This window comes from Heptranchias perlo, chromosome 15 (genome assembly GCF_035084215.1).
Source record: "Heptranchias perlo isolate sHepPer1 chromosome 15, sHepPer1.hap1, whole genome shotgun sequence".
Classification (NCBI taxonomy): domain Eukaryota; kingdom Metazoa; phylum Chordata; class Chondrichthyes; order Hexanchiformes; family Hexanchidae; genus Heptranchias; species Heptranchias perlo.
Window position 1 is genome coordinate 28,990,731 of NC_090339.1, and position 14,485 is coordinate 29,005,215.

The 14,485-nt window shown below is 40.9% G+C and overlaps 1 protein-coding gene across 1 annotated transcript in view; it reads left to right on the top strand.

Moving 5' to 3' along the window:
• Nucleotides 1–11,022, top strand: part of si:ch211-153b23.7 (TNFAIP3-interacting protein 3) — a 34,724-nt gene extending 23,702 nt beyond the window's left edge. Inside the window, exons 5-7 of the mRNA XM_067996985.1 lie at nt 1,453–1,698; nt 2,463–2,588; nt 6,709–11,022. Coding sequence (XP_067853086.1) covers nt 1,453–1,698; nt 2,463–2,588; nt 6,709–6,963 — 627 coding nt within the window. The 3' untranslated portion in view covers nt 6,964–11,022. The remainder of the gene's footprint in view (nt 1–1,452; nt 1,699–2,462; nt 2,589–6,708) is intronic.
• Nucleotides 11,023–14,485: the final 3,463 nt, after the last annotated feature.

Consider the following 14,485-nt stretch of genomic DNA (forward strand, 5'->3'; position numbering starts at 1 on the left):
TTTGTTGCTCCCTGGTACCTTGGATGCGTATCAGTCATTGGCCGCACTGCTCCCAATCCGCCGCTGTGCTCACTGCAGAGAATCGGACAGCGCAACGGTCTAACTTAGGGCATTCGTCGCCAATATCACCAGTGCAGCGGATTCTGGGCCATCACATTATCTCAGGGTGTGTTTGTAATATGACTTCACTGTTCCCCTGGCTACAATTCTAAAAGGGATGCAGGAACAGAGAGACCTGGGGGCATATGTGCACAAACCATCGGAGGTGGCAGGGCAGGTTGAGAAAGTGGTTAAAAAAAGCATACGGGTTCCTAGGTTTTATAAATAGAGGCATAGAGCACAAAAGCAAGGAAGTTCTAATGAACCGTTATAAAACACTAGTTAGGCCTCAGCTGGAGTGTTGTGTCCAATTCTGGGCACCGCATTTTCGGAAGGATGTGAAGGCCTTAGAGAGGGTGCAGAGGAGATTTACTGATTCCAGGGATGAAGAACTTCAGTTACGTGGATAGACTGGAGAAGGTTGAGAGGAGATTTGATAGAGGTGTTCAAAATCATGAGGGGTCGAGACAGAGTAGAGAGAGAGAGAAACTGTTCCCATTGGCGGAAGGGTCAAAAACCAGAGGACACAGATTTAAGGTGATTGGCAAAAGAATCAAAGGTGACATGAGGTGAAACTTTTTTTTTTAAGCACAGCAAGTGGTTAGGATCTGGAATGCACTGCCTGACGGGGTGGTGGTTGCAGATTCAATCATGGCTTTAAAAAGGGAATTGGATAAGTAATTGAAGGGAAAAAATTTGCAGGGCTACTGGGAAAGGGCGGGGGAGTGGAACTAGCTGGATTACTCTTGCAGAGAGCCGGCACGGGCTTGACGGGCTGAATGGTTACAGCACTGAAGGAGACCATTCCATGATTCTGTGGAGGAGGCCGTGCTATACTGGTTGGGTTTGACACTTTGTTTTACAAAAGTACTCAAGGGTCTGTTTGTTCTCCTGCACACTTTATAAAGGTACGCAGAGCTTCAGTAACCCCGTGATACTCATGCTTTGGAACTTTGGTTGAAGACAGATGTGCTTTGTAGAACACCACCTGATGGAAATACAAAATCGAGAGCGATATAAAAAGGAGCTGTCGACTCACTATCACCCGTTTTACACTATCGCACAAAGTCAGGATCTACCCCATTAGGTCATTAAAAAGTGTGCTAAAATAATGGAGACAGAAATTTACAAGAACACATTAACTGACATGCTAAGATAGAGCAGAAAGGAAATTAAATTAATTAATTATGTGCTATTAGTATTAGGGGAGTCTATACTTCCCCTCTAAGTTATTCTTGTTTGAAATAAAAAAAAGTATTCTTTAATATTACAATCTGTAGAATTACTGGAAAAAAAACATTACTTACAGCTAATCTGAAAACAAGTTTCTTTAACCAGTTTTACTTTGTTTAGAAAGATGAGCCGTGGAAACCAAACCTAAGTGATGATAAAGCAGGTGATGCCTATCACCAATCACAAACAGATTATAAAAATGCAATGCCCTCATCACCAAAACACGTGCAGATCTTGGACAAGACAAGAGACTACAGTCAGTGCAGACTGCCAAAATCAGAGGCAGAACTACATGTACCCGGCAATGGAATCTCACAAAAGGAATGTAAGGAGCTTCGGGAACAAATGGTTGCTCTCGTGTGTCAGGTAGGATGTAATCTTTCTCCTCGGGGTTTTGTTTTCTTCCCTAAGGTCAATCTGTGGTAGAAGTTATGCTTATCGTGGAGGTGAGGGAGGATTCAAAAAGTTAACCTTCTCTAGGCCAAGGAGGGGGAAAATATTGGTTTTGAGAGCAGATTGACAAGAGGCTGAAGGACTAAATGAAAGAAAAGGAAACTGTCCTTTTATATCATATGACTTTTAGTGGTTTCTTTCTTCCATTTTATATTTCTTTAATTTATCTCAAGCTTGATCGGTGTCTTTCATTAGATCCAGACTGCTGATTTTCTCAGCACTGGGCCAGAGAACAGCCGGGGGGATTGGGGAGCAGCGTCGATCTGGGGGGATCGGGGTGGTGGTGGGGGGAGGGCAGTGGCGGCAGCCCACCTTCTTTAAATGTGAGTCCGGGGATGGGGGGGGGGCCCGTCTGCCTCCAATAATGCAGTGGGGGTATCAAACAGGCATTAGGCCTCTTATTTGCATATGCAAAGGACCTATCGCCTATTTCAGGCGTGGACATTGAATGACGATTTTTTGTCCTTTGCCAACATGGCAGGCAGCACACTTCAAGCTAGAAATATGTGCAGACTTTCTGCCCGCCATATTGGGGGCATTGTAGCCTGGTTAGCTCCTGAAATACGATCGCAGTGCGGACGAATTTATAGGCCTTTGATCCTAACTGTGAGAAATGAATAAGGTTTAATCTAGAATGTGTTAAATATTTGACTCATAATTCCTTCTCTTAAATATAGACAAAGCTCTATGAATCTGATTATAAGACAGAACGCAAAGACCGACAGCGTACTCAAGCTGAAAATGAAAAGCTAAGGAAAAAAACAGAAGACATGATTTTTCAAATGAACCTTCTTCAGGAACAGGTTAGTTACAATTTTCTTATTCCAAATTCCCCCCAGGGTCCAGACCATGGTAACTGTAGGCCTGCAGTATCTTGCTCAACTTGCTATTGAGCATGAGTAAACCTAGACTTTGAAAGGAGGCAGGCAGCTTGACTGGAGAGCGTTGTAGTGAAGCCAATCCTATTCTCACTTGACATCTACACATGGACAACTTCAATCAGGAATCACTGGATAGTAATCAGGAGTGTGAACTCCAGTTGATTTTTACACCCTTTATTCCAGGACATTGAGGTGATTTGTAATGGCCCAACTTCTCAACCCCAGTTGAGATCAACCGAATCAGTACGAGCCAACAATTGAGCCTGGGACCTCCTTATATCACATGTATGGATTAGTACTGTACTGCACAGTGCCTTTTCCCACTATGGAGGAGTTAAATTTCTTCAAGTGAATGACTAAGCAGATGGGGCATATTCCTTGTACAGCAGTGATCGCAATTTGAAATCAATTCTCACTATCCCTGCCTGAAGGAGGCATTTTCACAATCAAACTTCCAGAAATCTGAGTCAGAGCAGAGTGCTCAACAACTTGGCCTAGAAATTGGACTGCATCTGAATCGGGACGCGATCCGGGTGCAAATGCCTTTTAACTTAAAGGGGCCGGCGACAGGACCACAGCAAATGAACATGCGCACACCACCTTAGACCCTTCAGCGCCCGTTTATGACCTGAAAAGCAGGCACTGCGTGATCCAATTTCTAGGCCCTTGTGTTTATATGCGTCCCTCATGTAAAAGAATGTCTTAGAGTGCTTCACAAAGTGAAAGAGGATGCTGAACATGAGTTAGGAAGGAATGCACAAAGAGGTAGATTTTTGAGGCTTTTCAAGAATAAAGGAGACATAAGCAAGGCAAAGTGATTTTGGGAGAGATTTCCAGAATTCAAATGGGGCAGAGGTGATCTGATCCATATAATGGTGGAGTGGAGAGAAAGGGGAATGATCAGTAATCTGAAGTCAAAGTAATAGAGGGTGCAACATATACCTGGAGAAGTTATTACACTCACCAAAACATTAGTAAAATGGTCGAACATATTAGCTGCTGTTTTGCTAAAATTTATGAATCAGCTTTTTGAACGATTAATGTGAAGCATCCATCATGACAATCCCATTCACACAGATAATAAAAAACACTTCTGCAAAGCAGAACGTTTTCTTGTAGTTGTTGCTGCACCCCTATGTTGATTAGCTTCTCACTTTTCATTTTTTTTTTGATAGTCGTAAGCCAGGGCCAGATTGATGACTTGGTTCTGCCTGTGGTTTAATTAAACCCTACACATATACGCAGGCCACCAGCAAGAATTAGGCCACTCAAAACACAACATTTTGTAATATCTGCAGCTTGTTATTGTAATGAGAATGCAGATGGACTTACCACCACTGTTAGTATCTGATCACATATCCATAAGACTTGATGAGAACTTGCACTCAGCATCTCTAGTTTTCTGCACACTTCTCCTGCAGTTTTAGCATGCTTCTTCCTATAACCCTCGACAGGCTCTTCCTCAGTTCACAGTGGAGTTACCTCTTTCTAATCATCCTTACTGGTTTATCCCAGAAGTTTCAATGTCAGGAGTTTTTTAAGCTTGCTCCAATAAGAGTGTAAGAACACAAGAAAGCATGGAATAGTTTTTTTTTGGAAAAATAACTCGTTGCATAAGAACATATGAAAAAGATAAAGCTTTCCTTATCCAGGCCATGATTGTAAAAGCAATGCAGAGTATCCTCTTACAGCCAGGGCCTGTCTTTTGAAACGTCCTCCTGTGACAGTGACTAGAACATGTGCTGAATGTAAGAACGGCTGGCACAGCCATCAGATTGATCTTACATTCAGGACACACTCTGCTGATTGGCATGGGAGCACGTTTCCACAGGGCAGGTCACGGCTGCTTCAAGGAGGCTCTACAATGCAGTATAGGTACACTCTTAAAATAAGCAAAGCTTTGACCTGGTTTCTGCTCACAGTCAGCTGCACTTCTGGACTGTTGAGAGCAATTTTAAACAGAACAATTTAACTTTTCAACTGTAGCACTGCTTTGGGGTTTGAGGACTTGTTTCCTACACCAAATTTTGGGTTAAATGGAGCTAACTGTTTATTGAAAATGCTGAGAGTGGGTTAGTGGATGTTGTTGCTTCTCATGCCTTTGTGAAGTGCTTTGGGATGTTTTATCCCAAAGCACTATATAAGTACAAGTTAAAAGGCACTATATAAGTGCAAGTTGTTGTTGTTGAACTGACCCAGTTATATGTCTTCAAAATGCATTAAAATCACTGTCAAAGTGAAACCAGTCCCTGGGTTGTGTCTGCATTACTTTAGTACTGATCCTGATAAGTTACACTGCACATTGGCAGTCAAAGTACAGCCTGTTTGTGAATCAGTGCAACCGTTGATCTATAATATAACCAGGGTATAGGACAGAAAATGAGAAGACGGAACACACGCCGACTTTTTAGTGGTCACATACTTTCTGCTAGGCAACGGTGTATATGTAATGACTTTAACTTCATAGCTGGGCTGTGAGATATGGTGTCACACAAGGCGTGCGTTGGAGAGGGAAGTGCAGTTGACACTTGGCTTGTTTTGCTACAGAGTAGGCGTGCTCCCCGTTAATTATGCTGCACCACACTACAGCACAGCCAGATATTATGATATTTGCCATGATGCGACCATACTCCTACGAAATCATATGTCCATCAGGTGGGAGGAAAGCTGGGGGGCTGGTTTCACTGAGAAACCTGTCACTTCTGATTCATAAAAACTGTAGGAAGAAGAAATGTTACTTTCCCTTGTGGTAAAAAACTGCAAGTCTATTAGCTGAGTTCCTTCAGAGGTTACAAGAAGCAGGACAAAGGATTAGGTCATTGTTGACCTATTGAGATGTGAAGAGTTCCCCTTCTTAAAAGCATATATTGCCTAAAAAGTTATTTAAAAGAACCTTTGGTTATGACTTATGGTCCATATCTCTGAGTTTTCAGACCTCACAAGAGACAGACTGTTCCCCTTATTGCAGACACACGATAGAGAAATTCCACTGAACTTCTGACCGTGAGTCATGTGACCTGTGTCCCTTCCTCCCTCCTCTCATTCTTGGCCAGGTGGCCGATAAAAAGCCTTTTTTTCCCCCATTAGAAAGCATTGACGCATACAGTCATCAGAATTAATGCCCTATTATTATTGTTTCCCTTAATTTCTTTAAATATTATTCCGCATTAGCCAAGGCAGATGATCTTCTCACAGGCTCCCATCAATGCTACTGTGTAACCAGGCACTAAAAGATGTGCAAAAGCATCTCCAAAAAACTTGCTCTCTGTATTTCTGTTTTGACCTCATTCTCCCTGCCTCCACTCAGCATTTCTCCCAGATGACCTGACTGAGATCATGAACCCACCATGAGGGAAGATTTCAACTGTGTCAACTATTATATAAGCATATTCACAGTTGTGCTATACACAGTGCATAGACAATACCCTCTTCCTATGGGACAAATAATTGACATATACTAGTACTCAGCTTCTTCATGAAACAACCCTTTAGTGCACCAACACACTTCAACACCGGCACAGCCGTTTTATTCATTTTATGGTTTGAGGGGATTTTCCTACAAGCTGCCCTTTTAAATTCTTTATTTTTCCAGGGCTTTATACCAAGTGGCATTATTGTCCAACTAAGTAAAAAATATGGGCAGTAATGGCTTACAAGTGTGGATGGAGTACTGTAATTGGGGATGTATCAGTGCGACTACCTACCCGTTTCCAATTTTCAACTTTATTTTTAACCATTGCTGCAGGATATTTATTTGTTAAAACCACCTTCTTCTGCACATGGCTGAAGTCATGTCATCAATGGGGAAGGACTATAATCTCATCTTATCAACATTTCACGGTCAAACAGCTCGTCAGTGTTTGGTTTATATGTGAAGAATAGCCCCTTGGATCAAGTACTGGAAGGCTGCCAGCACCTGTACAATCTACCTCAGCAAGAGTCAAATCCTTCAGAAGAGGGGATAAATTGAAGGAGGGACTTAAAAAAAAGCAGAATGTACTGCACACCGAAATGCTAACTCTGTGCTTTACTACTTTTTTAGCTCAAGATTTACGAGGATGACTTTAAAAGGGAAAGATCCGATAAGCAAATTCTCCAGCGTCTTCTAAAGAGTAAATCAGAAAATAAGGAGCCGGTTCTTGTCCATCGGTGCAACAACACTCACCAGAAATTACCAGAGATCAGGAGGGTGCAGTATGGCAAGCACTGCGTTGAACGACATACCGACTATTCAAATCACCACAGATGCAGAGGTGCAGAAATTCAGGCAGAGCCGTACTCCATAGAATATCATTAAAGGGACTGTTTGGAAGAAGACAGGTGCTGACATGTGCACTGTCAATACTTTGGAGGACCTGCCACACTCGTGAGTCTTTAGTCACAAAATGAAGCAAGAGAAACCATGACCATAAAATATAGTGTATAAGTTACGCCTGTGTGTGAGTTTCATGCCTTCTAAATATAGGAGAGCAACTTATACACATGAACATTTTAACACATTTGTATAAAATGTCATTTTATAAATGGGTTCATTTAATGCTGTGGTTAAAGTAGCAGACAGAGGTATGTTACATGAACACTTTAATGTGTTTGTTAGTAATATCCCACAGCGCAATTTCAATTCAAAAGCGTGACTTCAAAACTATGTATTTTGAAACAAAACAGTTATCATAAAAATAATGAATGATTTTGACACATGTGATGTAAATCTAGATTTTGTTACTCTGTCTTTTTATTGGATAAGAGGTGTCAACAGTCACCACTCCTGAATGATTAGGATGCAGTCACATTTTCTCAATTGGACAAAAGACAAAATCACTTCTTACTTGCTCGAACAGCTGCTGCATATTGAATATGCATAAATATTACAGGTATCAGCATCTGTATTATTTTGTACAAGTAAAAAAGATTTTTGAACCAAAACAAAATGGTAACATCACAATTCTGCTGATATTATTAATTCTTAGAGTGAAAATATTGATATTGCCAATTAATTGCTGCCCCACACATAAAAAGTCCAGCAGTCTTACAGACTGTCATTAAATTGACAATCTCATCCACAAAGTCCATCATTCTTGACACACTGTACTTTCATGCTTTTAATTTTTTTTTAGTAGATCACACATTTTCACAGAATACTGTAAATATAACACCTTCATCAGATGGACACCTGGGGACTACAGTGCTGCAATCTTGGTCTTACGTGAAGAATTTGAGTTCCAAGCCCAGGCTTGAATTACCTTCACACTCAGGCTTTACATGGGGCTGAATTCACCAGCTTTGGTCAGATTGTGAAAAAAAATCATTTCTTGGCAAGTCATCCAAGGAGTGAAATTGCCAATATCTGATGTATATCAGACATGTGCAGACATCTATTACCAAACTAAAATTATTGAGAAATCCATATCAGCAAAGTTTCCATTGCCTGATATGAAGAGTACACACTCCCATTGAAAATTCCTCCAGCTATCTAGGCCCAGATAACTTAGGTGCAGGTTGGAAAAAACAAAGACTTAGGGACACCAAAATATGCATAGGGCTACTGCTAAAGTTAAATTGGCCAAATCCGCAGAACTGACTAGCACAATGTTTTGGAAGCTTCCCTCAACTTGTCCAGGTAGGACCACCCTACCATTAGGGCAATAGTTTTCAATGTTACCTGGAGCTAAGTGAAAGAATCTCAGCTCCCATTGACGCATCTACCCTGACAAACCCTACAGGTGAATCAACAACAGCTTATCTGATGTCAGAGCCTGCCACAGAGGATCATTCAGTTCCATCTCCCATCACCAGGCTTGACCCTAAAGAGTCAAGGAGGATAATCATTTCTTAGTCATTAGACAACTGAAAACATGAGTTTGAACCCTTGCTAGGCAAACAGTAGATAGCAGGATGCCATGGTAACCAGCACAACTCACCATGAAATGTTTGAGTTCATTGCCACCATCTTCCTAACCACAGCATACTTCATTGAATGGGGGTTCTACCAGTTGGAGGTGAGGAGCTTCAGTAGCAATTGTAAACAAATCAAGGGAGTCACCAGGCTCTGGATATATGAGTACATTCACATACCCAGCTTCCAGGTAGTGCCTCCTGCAGTTATCAGTCACCATTTCCTCATCATCTATACGAGAGACATCTGCCTTCAAAGTGGTGCAACAAACTATACAAGATAGTTTATGACATGCCAGCCTCCTTGATATGTGAGATACCCAAATCCAGTGCCATATTCCAGACTTACTTGTCACCAACTACTTAATTTAGATCCTAATTGAAGTGCTTTAGCAAAGAGATGTGCCTGTCATGAGGCTGATTCATCCTACAGGTGCTAAGTGACATGATTCTGATCTCCTCCCCTTCTTTGCCCAGAACCAAGCTTTTAGCCAATCAGCTTCTGGTATTAAAACACCATATGACTGAAGTGGGCCTATAACTGATTTCTGTTTAGCAAGTCACATGGTTGTCATTGATTTGCATTTGCTTGTCAGAAATATCAGCTGATCAAGATTTTCCCGGTGTCCTGGCCAATACTTATCCCACAACATAAACAATAAACAGATTATCTGGTTATTAACACATTGCTGTTTGTGGGACCTTGTGCACAATTTGGCTGCTGCATTCTTACATTACAACAGTGACTACCCTTCAAAAGTACTTCATTGGTTGCAAAGTACTTTGGGATGTCCTGAGGTCGTGAAAGGTGCTATATAAATGCAAGGCTTTCTAATACTAATGAAGATATGTATCTTATGTTGCTAATATTGTAGTGTACTTTTAACTTTCATTCATATATTTACACATATATAAACTATTTTAAATTATCTAGATTTTTAACTTCTTTTGGGGAAAGATTAAAAAAAAATGGGGTGGAAATTATTTTGAGCGTTATTTGTAACAACCTTGTTAACTTGTGCATCATTTTCAAATAAACAGGTTAATGACTGTTAAAATAGAGCATGAGAATTTTTTATGAACATGTTAAGAATTGTGTTGAGAAATTTTCTTCCCATAGTTCTCAACAGTCTTTTAGAACAAAGTCTTGTAGAACATAATTTTTGGGTTACTGAGTTATACTCAGAGTAAGGTTTGTAACTTATAGCTAATATGACTCCATTCGGAGTAAATACTGTTTTGGTTTCTTCCAGATATTAATAATTTAAGTGATTGCTAACTTATTATGAGATGAAATGTAGCACTATGAGAAAGAATCAAGGAACTCAGAACCAGACCTTAATCTGGTATCTCTGGAAAGTAGGAAAAAAGAGATAATTTCAACACCAGTCTTCTATAGCTTTGTGTGTGCTGTGCTAATTCAGCTAAAAACAAATAATATGCTTGTCCTTTGTATTGTATGCAAAGTCAGCCTTTAGGGTGCAAGCCTATTATGCTATTTATAATGAGTTAGGTGCTCTAGGTAAATATTTTGATATTTCTGCTGCCCTATTGAGGTATGTACATCTGCGTCATGGAGATTGCAAAAGAAATTAAACATTTGCTGTAAAAACATCTTGTGATATAAATAGTGATCAATAGGCATTCTAAATTGGCAGAAGTACAAGGGATCCATTAAGCCAGTAGAATATGTTGAAATCTGATATATAGAAATAAGAACTTGATTTGTTTAGTACACTTTAGCCATGCCAGCTTTGGTTTATTTGAATTGTGCCTTGGAAGCAACTTATATTTTTATCCTTCCTTGGTCAGAGAATAACTTCACTGTTTAATATAAAGGCAAACCTGATGTAATTTTCACTGACAACATAATTAAATAATTACAAATGCCTTAATCACTGTTAGATTCTGAGCCAGTGCAAAACTAAGTACAAGTTGAAAGATGGTATTTTATTTGGCGGTCTAAAGATGTCAAAATTTAAATATTTTAATAAGTATGGTGCATGGGCTTTCATGAGTCTCATGCTGCTTAGTCTGGCTATTTTCGTTCTTCCCTACTCTCCTGCCCTAGTATTGTGCAAAGGTAAAAACATAAATGTCTGTCTGGATTGTAGTCCTATGGAGGGAAGAGTTCTTTCATGATCACTTTCTAATGGGAGAAATGGAAGTATTGTATCTTCAGTGTGTTGCCACCAACCTAATCTTCTCAGCACTATACCTGAAATAATACCAGTGGCACAGATTACCACCACCGCTGAGGAATTGAGGTGTGTTGAATTCAACACCAGTTTGGAGTGGAGAGGGGTTGGCTGCAAGGTAGTTTAATTTAATTTTTTTCTCCATGTACTGTAAAATAATTGTGCCTTTAATGTTTATGTACCTTTATGAATACAGACATTGCAATGTAAATAGCCATTCTTCTGATTTTACAGTTTTGTTACAATAAAAAGCTATTGTTTGATGACCTACTGATTTTGAAACATTTGTTGAACATAAAGTGAAATGCAAATAACACAGCTGTTTGATAGTACATTTTGCTGCTGTTTGTCAGATTTTCCAACTTATTTTGGTTCTTTTCCCCAATGTCCTTCCTTTTTTTCTCCTAATGGCACTTACCTATGCTGGGGTATGGTTTCATGAGGGCCAACAGCCCTTATTTACTCCATTCTTCATTTGGTAGTGAGTGTTTGCAAGCTATTTGCCTGTGGGGTATTACAGCTGAGGCTGGCCCCTTCCTTACCCAAAGATCACACACTTAAACTTTCCACATAATCTAGGCTGAAACTTCAATACAGTACTAAGGGAGTGCTGCACTGTTGGAGGTGCCTTCTTTTGGATGAAATATTAAACTGAGGCCCCTTCTACCTGTTCGAGGAGACATAAAAGATCCCATGGCACAATTCGGAGCCGAGCAGGGGAGTTCTCCTGCTATCATGGCAAATATTTGTCCCTCAACCAAGATCAACAAAACAGGTTAACTGATCATTTATTTCATTGCTGTTTGTGGAACATTGTTATGTGCAAATTTGGCTTTTGTGTTTGCCAACAGGGATTACACTTCAAAGTAATGTATTGGTTGTGATGCACTGTGGGACATCCTGAGGGATAAAAGGTGTTATATGAATACAAATTATTTTTCTTTGTCTTTCTTAACTGCTAGCAGACTTCCCCAGTAGCTGGCAGAATGATCCAACCATCTCCTGCTGACATGATTGGTAGTCCAGACAAACTGGCAAGAGGCATGGTTCTGTTCTGTGCAACTGGTCTCTGCTTTATCCTCTCCCGAAAGAAAGAGGTTCCCCTACTGCATAGGCACCAAGGATAGCAGTCCTTACAGGACATATAGATATCTGAAATAGTCAACTTTAAAATAAATTCCACCCTATATTGTTTTAACATTAAATAGTTGAATGTAAGGCCAATATCCAGGAGTATTCCTTGAATGTTGATAACAACATCAGGTTAATTGGCTTGCAGAAATTGATGGATAATGCAAGGGGTTTTGCTAGTATTTTGCTGTTACTAATTCTTATCAAATTCTAGTCATGCACAAACCTGCTAAAATCTAACACCTGATCAGTGAAGTTGCTTCCTTTTAACTGTAATACAATATGCCTTTAACTGCTTACAAAATATTTATTTTGTTTGTATAGGTAAAAGCTTCTTATTGATACAATATAATGATAAAATGCATACAAAGGCGTTCTGTAATTGCAAGCCATTTGTTCATGCTGTCTGTACATCATTCAGTTACACAATGCACGGACAACAAATATAACTAGATCTCCAGCAATAAGTGAGAAATTTCATTTACTATGGAACATGACTCTTGCCTGTCAAATCTTACATACTTTTACCTTTTTCTTATTTAGTGAATGTTGTGCTCATCACAGTGAGGAATGTTGGAAATAAAAATAGAAAAAGCTAGAAACACATAACAGGTCAGTCGGCATCTGTGGAGTGAAAAGACATTTAATATTTTGGGCACGTACCCTTCTTCAGAACTGAAAAAATAGGGGCTAAAGAAGCATATTAATAGAACCAGAAAAAGAGGAAGAAGGAAAGGGGAAAAGACAAAAGGCTGTAAATTGGGCTACGTAGCACCTGTTGTGTAGGCACTATGCGGACTCCTAAGGACCCAAAATTGGCATCCAGAATGCACGTGCACACTTCTAGTGTGACGTGCGCCGGACGCCATATTGGTAAAGGCTTTCGCGCAAGCGCAGATAACGAATGCCAGCGGCATGTAAAATAGGGAGAATATGCAGTACATCAGTGTGCAATGCTAATTTAAAGGGATAGATGCGATTTTGCAACTCAACGCTCCAGCCAATGCATTGTCTTAACCATGCACAGCTGAACTGGTCTTAAGCAGCATGGAAGACCCTCCACCAGCGCTATTTAAAGGGATCATACAGGAGTTTCAAGTTCATTGCTGGATTATTGCTTTTGACTGCTGATGCATTTGTACATGTTTTCGGAGACCCCCTACACTTGAATACTAGGACTAGGGGACATAGCCTAAAAATTAGAGCCAGGACTTGCAGGAGTGAAGTTTGGAACACTGTTCCGTAAATGGCAGTTGATGCAAGCTCAATTGTTAATTTGAGATTGATGGATTTTTGTTAACCAAAGTTATTAAGGGATATGGAGCTAAGGCGGATATATGGAGTTAGGTCACAGATCAACCATGATCTCACTGAATGGCGGAACAGGCTCGAGGGGCTAAATGGCCTACTCCTGTTTCTATCTTCCTATGTTCCTATAATAAAGTTTCAATACTCTACAGGGAGTGGGCTGGCTAGCTGACAGGAAATAGCAAGGGCAATGGTGGAGTGGCAGGGCTGGGACAAGAATGCTGTCATCCTGAGAGAGGACAGCAGGTTCATGTTCCATGGAACCACTGCCACTTGCTGCCTCCTGTTATGCGCCACCTTCTGCAAGAAAGTGGGACATGTGTCAGTGAGTGTCCTGTTTGGGTGATGTGCCTGTCATGGTTGAATAGCTGCCAGTGTGTGTGACCTGTGAGTTGTGGGTGTGCGGTTTGCAACAGTAGTAATGTGTGAGGCTGAGAGGAAGCATCTGATTGGAAGAGTTGAGTACTGATTGAAAGAGTTCATTGGTATGTGGGTGATGGGGAGTGTAGTGTGTGGAGCAGTGGATGCGTCTAGTGGTGCAGATTGTAGGAGATGCCACTTGACAGTTGACCTCATTCGCCTTGACCACTCATGTCAAAGCACTGAACTTCTTCCTGCACTGCATGCATGTTCATGGTGCTATGCGCCTGGCATTAACTTCATCCCCTACTGCCTCCCACTGCCTCGGGAGCATATGTTTGGAAGGCCTCTTGCCCACCGCCCCCCCCATTGCGGATATAAGATGCCCCTCCATCTGCCCACCTCTTGCACCAAGACCTCTAATGAATCAGTAGAGAACCTTGGTGCACACTTGCTTGTAGGCCTGGTACAAACTCAAATCGGCAGATTAGTGGGGTCTGGCTTGCAGAATGGGGGATGTGGGATTTAGCAGTGCGCAACCTTTATTCAATGTTTTAACATAACTCAACAGTTCGTAAACAATTTACAGATTGTGTTTAACGTGTGCGATGTCTAATCTCCATTCAGACTCTGTGCGGACCCATATCTTATATTTTGCAAATTAGGCTGCCTTTAAGTGGTGTTAGCCACTCGCGATATCTGGGCCCCCTTCTGGTGAGTAGCCACTCAACAGCGTAGCTAGGCCTGGCTGCTCGCAGCAATCAGGTAAATCACCAGGCAGCATGAATGTTTCTTGCTGCCTGCATCTCAACAACCGGGCATGGGTTAATCAAGCACCCCCGTGCCCGGTTTCGGAGGTTATCCGATATAACCCCCAAAAAGACAGAAAGAGGAAGTGCCAGTGAAATGATTATTGGATGATGCAACAGA